The sequence below is a fragment of the Artibeus jamaicensis genome, unplaced genomic scaffold (assembly GCF_021234435.1).
Source record: "Artibeus jamaicensis isolate MK-2021 breed Jamaican fruit bat unplaced genomic scaffold, CSHL_Jam_final contig_465, whole genome shotgun sequence".
In the NCBI taxonomy this organism is placed as follows: domain Eukaryota; kingdom Metazoa; phylum Chordata; class Mammalia; order Chiroptera; family Phyllostomidae; genus Artibeus; species Artibeus jamaicensis.
The window spans coordinates 8,041,083-8,056,926 of record NW_026521843.1 but is presented as its reverse complement, the minus strand read 5'-3'; the positions used below and the strand labels follow the sequence as shown (position 1 = coordinate 8,056,926).

Sequence of the window (15,844 nt, the reverse complement as noted above, 5' to 3'; positions counted from 1 at the left end):
CTAAGTGGCTCCTAAATGTAATCACATACTTTTATAAGGATGAGGAAGAGAGAATCGTGACGCAGAAGAGAAGGCACATTGGAATGATGTATCCACAAGCTAAGCAATGCAGGCAGCTGTCAGAAGCTGAAAATGGATTTCCCCTCCCCCACCCCACTGGCCAGTAAAAGAAACTGGCCCTGAACCATCTTATTTTTAGCCTGAGACTCAGTTAAAAACTTCTGTTCTCCAGACCTGTGAGGAGATATGTTTCTGTTGTTTTAAGCTAACCTATTCGTGGTAACTTGTCACGACAGCCCTGGGAAACCAATGCTTGTAGGCAGGAGCCCACCATCCCACAGAGTGGGAAGGGAATGGGTGATGCATCTCACCCATGCAAGGGAATGCATCTCAGGGAAGCCAAGACAGGCATAACCCAAGAAGACACTGCAGCTTTTTGTCACCAGATGCCTAATGGCATGGCCAAGATTCTGATGGCAGATCATGCTAGGGACTGAGGTAAGAAGGTTCTGGGGAGGAACTTCTTACCTCCCCAAGTCGGCCAAGTCCTGAAGGAAGTCACTGCTCCACAGACTGGTGAGTGGTCTCCCAAGCTGCCTCCAGGAATTCATACGTGATACAGGCAGAAACACAATTATGCGGCTCTGACCATAAGAGCTCACAGCACAGGGTTCTAGGCTTGGCACCTTCAGAACCCACCAGCTGAGAGATTTCTGAGTTCTTACAGAAGCACAGCTCTGCCACTGCATCTGCACCCTGGCTCAGGGAAGGACCTCGGAGGCTGCTCCAGTTTCAAGGGCACCCTAGAAAGCACTTCTCTCTAAACAAATGAGTCTGCCTCGTGCGTCAGGAGAGGAAAGGTACACAAGCCAGCATTTCCCCTTTCCACTCACATCCTAGAAAATCAAAGTCTGACAGAGTCTGTCGCTCTTTGTCTCTTCAGATGATCCCTGACCTCATGTGTCCTCGAATTCACTCCTGAACATAGCAGAGTGGGAGGCATGGCCCTGGAATCTGGCACCAAGCTCCCAGCCCAAGCCCTTTACTCAGTGTGTGAACGTCAGCAAGCCTTTTTCCTGTGACCCTGTTTGCTTGTCTTAAAGTGGAGAGAGTAACTAACCCTGATGCTAGGAATATTGTAAGGAATAAATGAGATGACATAGGTAAAACACTTACATAGTAGTTTATTATTATTCCTACTGCTGTTACCACTACTTTACTGTTACTTTATTAGCATTACTGTTACGATTACTATTACTGTTACTATAATACACAAGCAGTCTTCAGTTACTGCACTACTAACCGGCAAATCTTTAACAACAACAGACCCCACATTCTGCTATGCTTCAAAACTGTATTTCTGCCAACATTAAAGGCACTTGGGGAAAAAGGAAGGTTTTTCTTAAATGGGCAAAAGGATGACATCCATGCATGTAATAAGCCTCCAGATTTAAAAGTGACCATAAACCCTGTTTCCTTATATCCATCTCAGAAGTCAAGGAAACATTAAGAGGAGTGATGAGTCAGAGTTCAGACAACCTACAGACAATGGCCTTTCAGTGAAATGCACCAGCAAACACAGAAAGTTGGATAAAAATCCACGTGGCTCTTCCATTCAAGTGCTCTCAGGGAAAGAACTCTGTCTGAGAGCATGAATTAGAGTCACCGTACATCTCCGAAATGAAGGCTTTAGCTCAATTCTCTCCGCATGGGATGGAATTGCTGTCACTGCTCTGGAAATTAGTACGTTTGTCTTCTTTTGTCATGAGGAGTTTCCACACAAGGTGCAGACATAACCATCTCTAAGACTACTTTTAAAATGAGGGCGCATCTTTATAGGTGCTGGGGCAGCTTTTTTCAATGACTTAAATTCCATGGCTGTGGCCATAATGAATCACATTTGTGTGTTTGTACACTTCTCCTTTCTTCCATTGAGGCAATGTGTATCTCTGCCTGGGAGCGGCAGGGATAATTTTCAGGTGACCAAATTTTATCTTAGCAGTAGAAATTATAAAATGCAAAATACATACTGGAATCATATCTGTAGGGGCCCGTGTTTCATTCATACATGTCAATTTGACTATGTCCTCCACATACATGTGTTTCATTAGTTTACACCTGACAGTGTGTTTTATGATGGACACTATCTTCTAACAACCACCAAGCCCCTTGAACCAAAAAACTAGCCCATTGTGTATCCAAAACTCAAAAACATACAGAAGGGACTCTGGATGCTCCAAAAAGGGCATTTTCCTCCCAAGCCAGTTTTGAACAGACTGAAATGTACTCACTCAACAAAAAATCATACCACCAAGACATTCTCCGTACTGAATTAGGCAGTTTATTAGGCTCCTATTTTCCATGTCTAGAACATGAACATGGATTTACATGCACTGTCTCATGTTGTGGATCTTACATGCATGTAGCCTTCGGTCAGCTGGGCCTTTGATTCTACTTGTCAGCAACTGACAGGTCGGTGTGAGTAAATGACAAACACGGAATGATACAGAAACCGCAGCGGCTCGTCCCACCCAATACCATTTCTCTTTTTTTTTTTTTCCAAAATCATTATCACAACTCCTTCTTGTAAAAATAAATTTCAGAACAAGGCATTTAGTTCACTTCACTGAGAAAAATAAAGAGGATTCTATCATTTCAGAGCAATGAATGTCCAACTATGGCTGAAAGGTACACCCTGAGAATTAAATGATTTTAACGAACCCCTGGAGGTTTATAAAGCTGTGTCAACCTATCATCGGGGAGGGACACAAGATGTGGGCACGAACGCCCCGGCTCACTTGGCTGTGCAATTCTCCAAGGAGGCCGTGTCATAAACGTCCTCGTTGTCTTCGATGCTGGAAGCGTCCGTGGAGTCCGGATCGCCCATCACAATTCCCACAGAAGATAGGCTGGTAATGAAGGCGTGCATCCGCTGTGCATAGATATCCCTAATGTTAAAGTAAGGTAGCTCATGACACTTCTCTGGGGGCTCCTCGCTGCACTGGTCCACATCGATGTCCTTCTGCTTCTGGTAGTACTTGGAGAACTTGTTGAAGATAATGGTGATGGGAAGGGCCACCACCAAGATGCCACAGATGATGCATGTGCTGGCGATAAGCTTCCCGGCCAAGGTGACTGGGTGGGTGTCTCCATAGCCCACAGTCGTCATGCTGATGGTGGCCCACCACCAGCAGATGGGGATGCTGGTGAGGCTGGACGTGTGGTCATCTTTCTCCACTGAGTAGATGAGCACAGAGAAGATGGAAATGCCCACTGACAGGAAGAGAAGCAGCAGCCCCACCTCATGGTAGCTGTGCCTCAGTGTGGCACCTAGGGACCGAAGTCCAACTGAGTGCCGGGCCAGCTTGAGAATCCGGAAAATCCTCATCAGCCGGAGGATCTGGACCACCTTGCCCATGTTCTCAATGTCCTCACTCTCATCCTCCTTGGTGTCTACAGCCAATGTGGCATAGAAGGGAATAATGGAGACGAAGTCGATTATGTTCAGAGGGTTTTTCCAGAATTTCTTTTGACAGGGAGCGGCCACCAGCCGGATGGCAAGCTCACCAGTGAACCAGGCGATGCAGACGATCTCCACCCCCTCCAGCACTGGGTCATCCACCTCCCCGTCCTTGTTCTGGAACTCCGACATGCTGTGCACACACATGGCCACAATGGAGGCCAGCACCACGCTCAAGGAAGAGATGGCGATGAGCTTGGCGGACAGGCAGTAGGCCGGGTTTTCCATTCGAATCCAGATCTTCTTCCGGAGCTGACCGAAGCGCAGCTTGTCAAACTTCTCCAGCTCCTTCTCGAACAGAGAGGACTCTTCGAAGGAGGAGTCGGTACTCACATCGTTGCTTTTCTGGTCCCAGTCCTTCTCGTGGTTCTCATCCTTGCGTTCCTGGTAGCGACTGCTGCAGCAGGAGTCGAGGAAGAGCTCGTTGATCCCCCAGTACTCAATCTCCTGGCAGAACGAGAACACGCACAGCTCCTCCATGACATGCAGCTTCCCCGTGTAGTAGAAATTCAAAACGTATCTGAACAGGGAGGGGTTCCGATCGAAATAGTACTCTTTGTCGGCCACACTGTAGTCATCACACAGCTCCAGAATGGCCTCCTCCGAGTGGCAGGTGAGCAGCTTTCCGAGTCTGGTGTGCGGAAACCGCAGGAGGGTGCTTTGGCCGACAGACTGCTTAAAGCCCCCCACGTTCAAGTTGACAAGTTCCTCGTCTTGTCCAGGGCGATGGAAAAACTCACCAAACACCATGGTGGACACAGGAGGCAGAGAGCTGGCTGGGAAGGAAGACGAGGAGGTTCACGCTGCACCTGGAAGGAGCAGAAGACGGCGTTAGCACTGATCCACAGTGCCTGGCCAGGCTTAGTTTTCAGCTGCCCTTTCCAGGATGATGGGCTACATTCAAAGTAAAAGCAGGAAATGAAATAAAAGGGGATACTGCACTTACACATTTTGACTAAGAAAACATCAACACAAAACATTTTTTTTCAAAGACTGGGGTTCACAATCCATATTGCAGGAAAAAGAAGACACAGCCATATCATTTTAATGAATACCAATTTTTATTTCTTTATCTATTAAGCATTCAAAATTTACTCCCCCCCGCCTCCTGTCAAAAGTGAGGCATTTTGGATCACTTACACAATATAGGCATCTCCAGTCTCAACCAGGGGGAGCGGGTGTTTGAATGTACTCAGCACAGATGTGACAGGCTAGTGCTGCCTGGCTCGTACCCAATCTCTCATGGTTCCCGGGGCTCAGTTGTGCACCCCTCAAAAAGAAATCTCTCCCCTCTGCTCTGCACCCTGCCCCCAACCCACACACCACCGGGGTCTCACCTCAGCTCTTCCCAAAAGATTCACGCTTTCCCTTATGTTCCTACGTTTCACTCCTGTAAGAGAAAGCCCTGGCCCCTATGTTTGAATGTGGACAATCAAGGGATACAATTAACTACCTGGCCTTCAGCGCCCTCTATCTCAAAGATATCTTTACACGGCAGGGGATGGTGTTTCAGACACACCCACAGTGGAAGGAACCAGGGAAACCAGGGTTACCTTTTTAAGTCAATTGCACTATCAGTTTCCCGACACGAACACCTCCTCTCCCACCTCCTCCCTCCTCTCACAGACAGTCCCCCACACCCTCCCAATCGACGCCACCCCAGTCTATGCTGGCCCGGCACATCGAGCCTCTCTTCAGTCCTGACACTAACAAGATGGACTGTACCAGACCCACTTCTCAGAGAGAAAGTAATAGAGTTTGACCACCATTCAGCACAGCGATGCGTCCTCAAAACAGATGGTTCGGATAAACCAAAGGTAGGAGATTGTCATGTGAGCTGACCAGCAAGGGAAAAGGGAATTCCCAACCGCAGGCACCAAAGTACGTGCAAAAGCCTGGTCACAAATAAGCCCTAAGCGTTCTGTCTACAGGTTCTATTAATGTCTATAGGTTCCATAACATTAACATATGACAAAACCAGTGTTACCATAGGCTAATTGATATAAACAAGGGTTACAGTCCCCTGGCATCTCGTCAAAGCTGTAACAAAATAACATTGAACAAAATGATATTATTCAGGGACCTGCTGTACAGCCATCTAAAGAATCTGGAGGCAAGACCACTGAACAATCGTAACCAGTGGGTGGACATGGTTGTATTTGTGACTGCGACTCAAAAAGACCCCAGGGTCAGCAGGGTGGAAGACTGCTGGGGGCACGGGCCGGGGCCAGTGAGACAGGATGCAACGGCACAGGTAAGAGGAGGTGAAGGACTCAAACTCAGCGATGGTGTGTAGAAAGAGGAAGTGACAAATGAAAGGGACATTTACAAAGTTTATAGAATTGACAGTCCTTGGTGGTCGACTGGCAAGGGGGGACAAAGGAGCTGGAAAGCTAAAAGAGGGTGTGTTTTCTACTCTGTGTAAGTGGGCAGTTGGTGCCTCCACCAGAGGAGGAAACGGTGTGGAAAAGGAATTCTTGCCCCTTATATTTCCAGAACACCAAGGCTGTCACGAACACAAGCGGCAAGCGGTTCCCCCTCTGAAAAGGACACAGCAGAGGCCCCAGCCTTCTGCCACCCACGGCAGCGGGCAGCGCATGGTCACAGAGAAGACACAGGCATTTTCTCTCAGGATGCCAACCCTGAATGTGCCCCCATGAAACCAGAGACCATAGCGTGGCCTGAAGCACCATTTAACAGATTTGCTGACCTCTTCGAAGAGACATGACTTCTTTCTGCCTCTGCTTTCTATTTTTACTTAGATGTCTTCTTTGAAGAACCTAAATCGGAGCTCAGGGCTCGGTCAAATATTCATGGAACTTCCGCTCCCTGAAAGCAAGCTTCTGTTCGTGGCAAGCGCGGGAGTGAAGTGTGCCAAGGAGCTGGTTTCAGCTAAGCTAGCATTAAGACTTTAATGGAAGCTATCTCCTGGTGGATTACTTTTCATTTCCCCGGCTGTCCCAAAAAGCCTCCATGACAGAGAGCCAGTGTCTGCCTGCACCACACTGTCTGCCTGAGCGGGTCTCACAATCCTTGGGCACACGATCCATGTCCCAATCATCCTGCAGTCACTTCTCTACAGAACACGGTTATCACCCATAATATCAGTCCTCCAGCCTCTCCTCCTTGCTTGTCATTCACTCCATGCCAGTGAAAAGCCCATTAGGAGGGCCCTTCATTCCACAAAGTCTAATCATAAAAGCAGCACACATCCTAGAACCAAAGCCTTCTTTTTATGGGGCTTTCCTAACAGAGAAGAGGAATGCATCTCTGGATCAGATCAAAAGCTTTCGCTCAGTGGACAAGCTGAGCTTGTCCGAATTGGCCAAAGCACAGGGTTGGTTTTCTTGGCTGTGTCTGTCCCACAGCAGGTGACGAGGGCACGGAAGAAGGAACTCCCCCACCTTTATACACCGCAGAGAGGTTCCTTTACAAGCCCACAGTGCCTCGTGAATGCAAACATTCCTTTTATTATTTGTTCCCCATGCCCTCTAAAACAAGGATAAAAAGCTAATGAGGAATTTCATTCCAGGTAGATCAGAATAACAGAGTACCTGAACCCACTGATCAAGCCGGATATAGCAAAAAAGAGACCACAAGACATAATGTAGCTGCTGATGGAAATATACACACAATTCTGCAGTTTTCCAACCCGCCCCACCCCCTGCCAAAAGAAATGCCTGAACTTGATGCAGCCTCTAGATCCTCCCGTTGAAATCAAAGAGAGATTTCACAAAAACCGGTTCAATGACACTAGAGGATGCAATCAGCAAAATCCAGACTCTGGGAAACCATACGAGACAAGTGATGAGGATCAAATAAGTGACATATCAAGTAGGTTCAGCGTGTGGGCTTTATATGGACCCAGTGCTGGTCAGATACTTAAAATAAAACGTGAAAATCCATGACAGTTCCACACCAACTAAACACGTGAAACATAAAAGAATTATTGTTACTTTTTCAACGTGCTAATAACATAACAATTATGCTCTTCAAAAAATTGTTAGCTTTTAGAAGTATATGCTAAAATACTATGGATAAAATTATGCTGTGTTTGACAGTTACATCTAAGTAATCTATGGAGAGCCACAGGGAGGGGGGGCACTAATCATATAAGATGAACGAGTAACTGTTGCAGCTGAGTGTTGGGTACAGAAAAGTTTAACGTACTAGTGTCTCTATGCTTGCTCATGTTAGAATTCCCCATCAGAATTGGTTTCAGGAGAATTTGCTAAACACCTTTTCGGGCCATGCGCTATGGCAAGTGTTTTAACATACACGACTGTTCATCCTTTCTTTCCCAGAATTTGTGCAGCTTCCAGACACTGATAGTTATCACTGAATGAGTGAATCATGCCCTATAATTCTCCCAGCCATCCTAAGGTCTTATACCCCAATGTTGCAAATAGGGGGACCTAAGGATCAGAGTTTAGTCAACATTATCTAGCTTTTATGGGACAGACTCTTTCACTGTGCCTCAAATATGAGCACTTATTTTTTTTCCAAAAAGTGGAAGGAGGGACTAGCTGATCTTTAAATTCACATATTTTACTGTCATCTTTATTAAAGAATGCCATACTCTTTGGTAAGAGATTGTTGTTACTAGCACGCCAAGGACACACAAGGCCTCAAATCAGGCACGTCTATGGATACTGAAGGCATTTGGACATAAGGCAGAAAAATCAACCACTATTTTGATTCTCTTCCTCAAGAAGAGATTAGGCTCACGGCATCCATCTCCCTGCTACTCCCTACCCAAACCACTTGTTCTGAGAACACTATACACTGTATTTGCACACCCTGTGCCTCTTGGTGTTTGTAAGATGGAAAAGAAAGACAAAGAAGTCAAAAGTCCAAGATACTCATGGGGATCTTGAAAAAAATTATATTGACCCACTTCACCCCAATTGATACCTGTTAAGGCTTTTCAAAGCCATTCACCTTGTACCTCTCTCGCTGCTGCTTGCTCTCAAACTCACAAGAAAAATACTCTCAAAACCATGTCTACTCAAGGCTGACACATATGTGTGTATCTGTGGCTTTGACATGCACTTGCCTTGCTCAGAAAAGTAACACAAGTGTGATGAATACAAACCAGTTTTTAACTGAGCAGAACCACTTTTTAAAGTCAATTCCATAAAAGGAAATGAAAACCTAGATTCCTTCTTTCTTCTCACTAGTCCAAAATCTACATTAGTCCTTCCATCAAAGAAAAAAAAGGGAGCATTTTTCCACATTAATACTACCATCTGTTGGGAACTTTCTTTTTAAAAAGATGTATTTCATTCTATTAATTTTTAAATTATTTTTGTTTTTATAAAGGGTAGGCCATACTCAATTCTATTGCTGTCTATACTATGTGAGAATATTCCAAATAAAACCAAGAAAATGTAAAGAGAATTGAAAACCTAAACCCAATCCACACTCATAGATAGAGCATGCCACCCCACCGGGCTCCTTCCCCAGTGACGACCTTGTCTCAGAGCAAGCCCCCAGTGCACTGGCACAGGTCACACATAAAGAGAGAAAGAGAGAGAGAGAGAGAAAGCATCAGAAGTGAATAATGGAGCCAGAAAGAGCAGACAAATTCTCAACAAGAATATCTAGTCCACCCTGATTGAGAACTTGGAAATGGAAAGGCTAGTGGTCCTTGGTTCAGGTCTTTGCAAATCAGAGTATTTTCACCACAGCTAACATAATGCAATTCTAAGAAATAAATAGCTGTTTATGCAACATCTAGAAACACATGTCCAGAGCCAGAATGCAGAGCACACAAAACTTTAAAGCGCCTTCTGGATTTGAGTCTTTGTTTCCAGGGACCAGCGTTCCTGGGACATCCTGAGGCTCCGACATGGAGTCATTCCCCTAGGAACCTTGCAAACAGCTCAGCCCCACTCAGCGAGGAAGCCTGGCTATACCATGGGTCCCACTGGCCAAACAGACAGCAAGGAGAGGGCCCTCCTAGGTCTGTCCCATCTGACATGTTCTGACACCATGGGCACAGCTGACATGACACCAATAACACTGGGCCTCAGGTCACCCTATTTTAGAACATTCATAACCAAAGCCCAACTTCTACATGTTGAACCAAACGAAATGAGTGCACTTGGTCCCCTTGTCTATGCTGAACTAAAAAACAGAGTAAAAGGCTGGGGATCTGAAAAGTTGTGTTGCAGTTGCTATTTCCCAGCTACCTGGCCTTGAGAGGGTCAATTCTCAATTTATAAAAGATGACAGACACACTTTGATGGTAAATGACAAGTGCAAAAGTCTTTCGAAAACAAAAACACAAGATACATATCAATCCTCATTCCAAAAATAGGAGGTGGAAGTAACAGTACCTCTACCTTCCCTTCCTGCCCCTGGACCTCTATTGGCGAGACTGCCCCAGCTCTGGCAACATCAGGGAAGGTAATGCACACAGTTCATCTCCAAGCAGAGGGCTGCTTAGGCAGCTGAATGATTTAATGAACCAAGTAGCAGAAATCAATCCTATTTGTGAAAAGCAAAGAATCACAGATGAAAGATTTTCATCCAGAAACAGGAAAACTGTGGACTTTGCCACGAGAGGGGAGCCTCACTTCTGCAGTAGATACACCATCGAGTTTCCAACCAAGTCCCCTGCATATGGAAGAGCCCACACGAATGGCTACCGGTGATGCTCCGGTGTCCAGGGGAGGGAGTTTGGAGAATCTGAATTCAGTCAGACCACGGTAATAGTGCCCCTACACAGCTTCCGAACTCACCTTCTCCCATAGTCCTTCGGGTCCACTTTTATTTTACTACCCACCACAAGATACTGTAATGCACTTTACATCTCTCCCCCCCCCCCCAAATCTGATCATCATTGTCATTAAACTCTAAGCTCTTCCATGGAAGCGATTACTTATTGTCATCTCCACAGCCCCAGCCCCTGGTGCTAACTGATGCCCACAGTCTAGTGGGAGATCTTCCCTTCTATCGGAAAGAGTTAACAAAGGCTATAATGTTTTTATCAAAGAGCTAACAGAATGATCAGAGCAGGCATGGAGAAACAAAATGCCTCCAGTGGCCACATAAGTGAGTTAAACAAATGAAGTGGGTTGGTTGGGGACTGCATGGTGAGCCGCCTGTGGTTGTTTGAGAGGCAGAGGCTACCCAGGGCCAGAGCTCTTTGTGGGAACGGAGGGCCAGTGTAGATGTTTTTTCCATGTTCCAGGAGAGCCCGGAAGTCCTGCTCTTTATGTGAGATAACTTAATTTTAATTTGAATGGATGCACCATGTTTTCAACATTGTGTGCCTCAGTGAAAGCATGTCTCTGGGCCAGGTACCACTGATAAGCTCCCCACAGACCACGTGACCTGAGCCAGACTCACCCACCCCCGCTCTACAGCACCCGTTGCAAGTCAGACCAACTCAGGTGGACACGAACAGAATCTTGTCAAAAAAATAGTAGTGTCACTCTCTTAAGTCTGAACTATCAATGTCAAAAGCAGGGGTGGGCCATGTCGACCCTAAATCTCCCTGGGCTGGCCTGCCACATCCCTAGGCACAACTTCAACCTAATCCTTCCAGGTTGATACTTTATGTTCCTCCTTCGTCATCTGCCCCAACTACCCAGTAACTTCGCAATCAAAATAGTCTCCCTGGTGTCTCATCTTCATTTCTGTCACTACACTGTAAGGTTTGCTCTCCCCTTCCTTTGACAAGTAATGGTGCCAGAGAAACTATCAGAGAGGACCTCTTACCCTTGTGGTGTTGATATCTCGCAGTCTGCCCTCATCCTGGCTAGTGGAATGTCCATCGTCATCCATGAAGCTCCGCCCTTCTTCCCCCACTGGAATATGTGGTGCACAGAGGCATTTAGTGGCCAAAAAGAAGAGAAGAGTCTTGTTCTCTGGTGGCACAAAGGAGCCGCTGGGAAATCACTCTCACCTGCAAAACAAACCATCAGTCAAGTTGTAACTCCATGGAGGAAACACACCCAAAACAAGATGCTCTATCTCAGATTCTGCACAAAGGCACTTGACTGATTAGCCCGTATCTCAGACCCCTGCTAACTCTCCGGGAAGAGGCAGTCTTTCCTCCCCCCCATGGAGCCATCACTCCTACTGGACACGTGGGTGGAGAACCATCATCACAGAGACTTGAGATTCACAACCACTCTCAGGCTTAAGGACTCTCAGATCTTGACTGTAGTGGACACTTGGGGCATCTCCAGGGACTCCAAAGCCAACAGAACATCCAACTATAAAATGAGGCACAAGAATTATGACTGCCCTCACTCATTCCCCCCCCCCCAGTTTCTTCCAGGAGTATTATTTTCCTAGCTAATCCATCAAGGATATACTTAGAAATCTCTAATGAATACATCTTAATCCATTCCCAAGACCAAATTCTCAGTGTGACTGCCCTAATAGAATTAACACTGCTGCTCTAATTTAAAATCAATAGGTTTCAAAGGCTGGCCAAATTCAATTTTGCTTTATTTGTGCACTGTTATATTTCACAGGTGAAAATGACTATAGGAGCTGATCAGAGTCTGCTGGTTAATGCATGGGTGTGTGCATGTGTGTGTATATGCGTCTGTGCATGTCTGTGCATGTAGGGGTATATATAGAGGGAGAATTAAGTTTGTATCAAGACAAATAAAAGGACAAATTTCAATTCTCTCTCTAAATAAAATAAAGAATGCAAAAAAAATCCAGCTCACAACAAGGCAAGCCTTGCCTCATGTTGACACATTCTCTTAGCATTGTATTAGTATCTAAGCATTCAGCCCTAGATTTTCACGTTTTCCCATCAATACCTGGTCCAAAGGTGTGGGTTTGGGGAGGAAAAAGAAAAGATTGATTCTGAGCCTCAGGAAGAGTCAAAGAAGTGCCTCTGGCTATTTCTGTCACTAAGCAAACATTCATTACAGCTTGAGGTCCACAGGGCATTATGCCCAGCTCTGGGATTACAAACAACATGCAGAGCCCGCCCCTCCCCACCCCCAGGAGCCCACAGGCCCCAGACCACATGACACAAGGAAAGGTGTCCTGACAACAACTGGGAGGCAATGGAGAGAGAGAGGAAACAGAGCAGAGCAGTTTCCAAGCTGGTCCCAGCAAACCGTGGGCAGGGCAATCCCTTCAAAGACTCTCCACCTCTAACAGAGTTGACAAGAGAGAATGATTCAGGAGAAAAACGCAGCTCCACCCAAACTGAACTCCTGAGACAGGGTTCTTGGACGAAGAGGTGGAGAAACCTCAACAGGGATAAATAAAATCATTTCAGGAGCTAAAATAACCCTCCTCCTTCTCCTCCTCCTGCCCATACTGCAGGGCCTCCCAGCAGCCTCAGATATCTGCATTCGAAAGAAACCAAGAAATGCTGCCGTGCCTCTGAAGACAGACAGTCCTCCTTTCCCTACAGGACTTCTTTCCAAGTGTGGCACATTTTAAGGGAAGGGAAAATTAACCGAAACAAAAAACCAACAGAGTATTTAGGCTGTTGAGCACATCTAAGAAGCCCCAAGCACCGCTGGCCACCAGCTCATCACAGGACAGGGCTGGCCCAGGGACGGACAGACTGTGACGCTAGCCAAGTATTTTTTATAGACGCAGGTATCTAGTGGGCCATCCATCAATGTCTGATGAATGAACTACATCCCAGCCTGTCCCTTTCTCTCACCCTCTTCCCATAAACTCAGAATTCTGTGCCTTGCCTCACTTTCCATCACCACGATTCCTGTCCAAAAAGCTTCAGTTTGGAGGAGGAGGGGGAAATGTAGTACTAGTCACACCTCTCAGGGTGAATGCACGCCAAATCACACCCTTCTTAGGGCATTTGCATTCTAAGCACGACCTTCCCCACAGAAAATGGTAACTAGCATTTTCTGAGTCCCCACACCATTCCAGGAACCTTTTCTGGAAGGGGGGGCTCACACATGTCACCTCTGTCCTCAACCACTGCAAATGGTAAATGCTGTCATTCCCAATTTCACAGGTGGGACAGGAAGGCTCAGAGAAGCTATTTGCCCAAAGCCCCACACCTAATGAGAGCCAGAGTCAGGATTCCACGGCAGGTAGGTCTGCCTGCTCTCAATTAGTGTAGGAAATCAAGATGATGTTAAGCTGTTGGGGAAGGGTAAGGAAGGACTGAGAGCCGTGGGCAGAACATGCCCCACACCAGCAGGCTTTGGGGAATAAAAACGTGCACATCAAATACATCCTCCCGGTCCTGCTTAACAACCCGATTCCTCTGTGTTCTTGCCATTCCTATCAGTGTGCCACCGATCAAAGCAGAGAGTATCGTTTGTGACTGAGCGCATAAGCAGGTTTCTGACTTTGCTGGGTGATTCATCAGGATCCTGGCAAGACACATCAGGTTCACGCGAGTGCTGCTCGTCCCTGCAGAATGCCTCTCTTCACAATCAAAGGAGACATGCTCTGCATCAGCTTTGCACGCCCCCCAGCGTGGCTATATTTCCTGATGGGCTGACTCTGTCACTCAAAATGGACAAAATGACCGCCCCCATTACTGGGGGAGGGAAAGTGAAGTGAAGATGGCATGTCGGACCCTTTCATCATCCCGAGACCGGACATCCAGTCTTGCAATAGAACGGGGAATATCAGATGGACGAGCAGACAGCACACAGGAGAGGGATGGCCCCTGTGCCTTCCTCCCAGGGCTCGGAATCACAGGAATAAGGCTCCCTCCAAAATTTAAACGATATAATCAGTGCCTGAGACCTGAGAGATTAAAGCAGACACTGCAAATGACAGGACAGCCCAGATATGTGTCCTCTGTACTCGCACAGAATTCTGAGTAGACTGGTCACTGCCCTGCTCACATTCTTCTAAAATGTTGTCACCTCAATGCCACCCACTAGACTGAGAAAGCCTCCATTTAGGGACCACATCCTAATATCAGTCTTCATACTAATTATCCCTGATACATGATGGTGCTCAACATGTTTTTATTGAACCAATTCCTCTCCCCCAAGCTGGCCAGACTGTAGTCAATTGATTAAAAAAATCAGTATAGATCATGAAAGGAAGCTGGTCAGCAATGGAAGCATAGTGCAAAAGATCAAAGTCGGTTACCAGGATCTAGCCCAGTACTTTCAAAGACAGTCTTATCTTAAAGATGCAGCCTCTCCAATGCTGATGGGATTCATCTTGAGTGAAATTTTAAGTGTCCAGACCTCAGAATTCTGGGTGTCATGAGATAACCCCCAAATCTCCCCTTGTTCTGATTCTGGGTTCCTGGAGGTACCTCCTGATGATTTCGGTTCCCAGGTACTTTGCCAACAGCAAACATATGAGCTATGCAGCCAACACACACATTTGGCTCACTCTGTCCACTAGTGCTATTGCCCGGGGAAACTTGTAAGGCGGGCTAGGTTTATTAGTCAGTTTCCTGTGGGTTTCTATGCAAGTCAACCTCCTAGAGTCTGATCAGCTCTGGGACTCTGGAAAGTTGCAAGGCTGACAGCAAGCCTAAGCCTGACCTGTGAGAAGATTTCCAGGTAAGTGGCACCTCTGGGCACCCTTGTGGCAGCCAGCCAGCCAGCTTCCCTGGAGGCATGCTGGTCCTGCAAACTTCTACAGCAGGGTTTCTCCATCTCAGCACTATTGGTATTCTAAGGCCAGGCAATTCTTTCTTGGAGAGGCTGTTCTGTGCTCTGTAGGATGGTTAGCAGCATCCCTGGCCTCTACCCAACTTAATACCGGTAGCGTGTCTCCTCTCCTCCCCCATGGTTGTGACAGAATCATCTCCAGTTGAGAAGCACTGCTCTAAAGTAGAGTGAAAGGACCGCAGACACATCTTTGGAAGCTGTTTAAGTCCAGAAAGCTCAGAACTACAGATTGTGCCAATACTTTATCTGCTGACAGGAGCTGGGGATATCCCCCCAAATGCTTGATCTTTCAGAATGCAGTCATGTCATTTCTGGTGTCTGACAAGCAAAAGTTGGCAAATGAGAAAAGATAAAACGAAGGTTAGCCTTTTAATGAAACTCAAAGCACACTCCATGCAATTTGAGTCTAGAGAAAAGGTCGGTGACTTCCTCCGAGAGTCTGTCTTTTACCTGCTAACACTGTCTGGGCCAGAATGACTCATGGACACCAGTGCAGGTTCAGAGCTGTGGGCCGCTCCGGCTCTGTACAGATGCTGTGCTCTGGCTAACCAACCAACTCCCCAACCTCGTACAGATGCACTGAACTCCCAGGGAATATGCAAATACATCTCTGTTTTGTAATCTTGCCACTATTCATCCATCACAGACCGATGTTCAATAAAATCTAAAATTAAATAACAATCATTATAATGAAAGGTGAAATTCAACCCTACCTCTA

At 46.5% G+C, this 15,844-nt stretch overlaps 1 protein-coding gene across 5 annotated transcripts in view; it reads right to left on the bottom strand.

Annotated features, from left to right (window-relative positions):
- Positions 1-1,205: 1,205 nt before the first annotated feature.
- The window catches only part of KCNS3 (potassium voltage-gated channel modifier subfamily S member 3), a 39,489-nt gene continuing 24,850 nt past the window's right edge, over positions 1,206-15,844 (bottom strand). For all 5 annotated transcript variants that reach the window (XM_053666814.1, XM_037151859.2, XM_053666812.1 and 2 more), the window contains 2 exons: positions 11,249-11,435; positions 1,206-4,329 (listed from right to left, as the gene is read on the bottom strand). In XM_053666814.1, the coding sequence (XP_053522789.1) occupies positions 2,795-4,270 (1,476 nt within the window). In that variant the 5' untranslated portion in view covers positions 4,271-4,329; positions 11,249-11,435 and the 3' untranslated portion in view covers positions 1,206-2,794. The remainder of the gene's footprint in view (positions 4,330-11,248; positions 11,436-15,844) is intronic.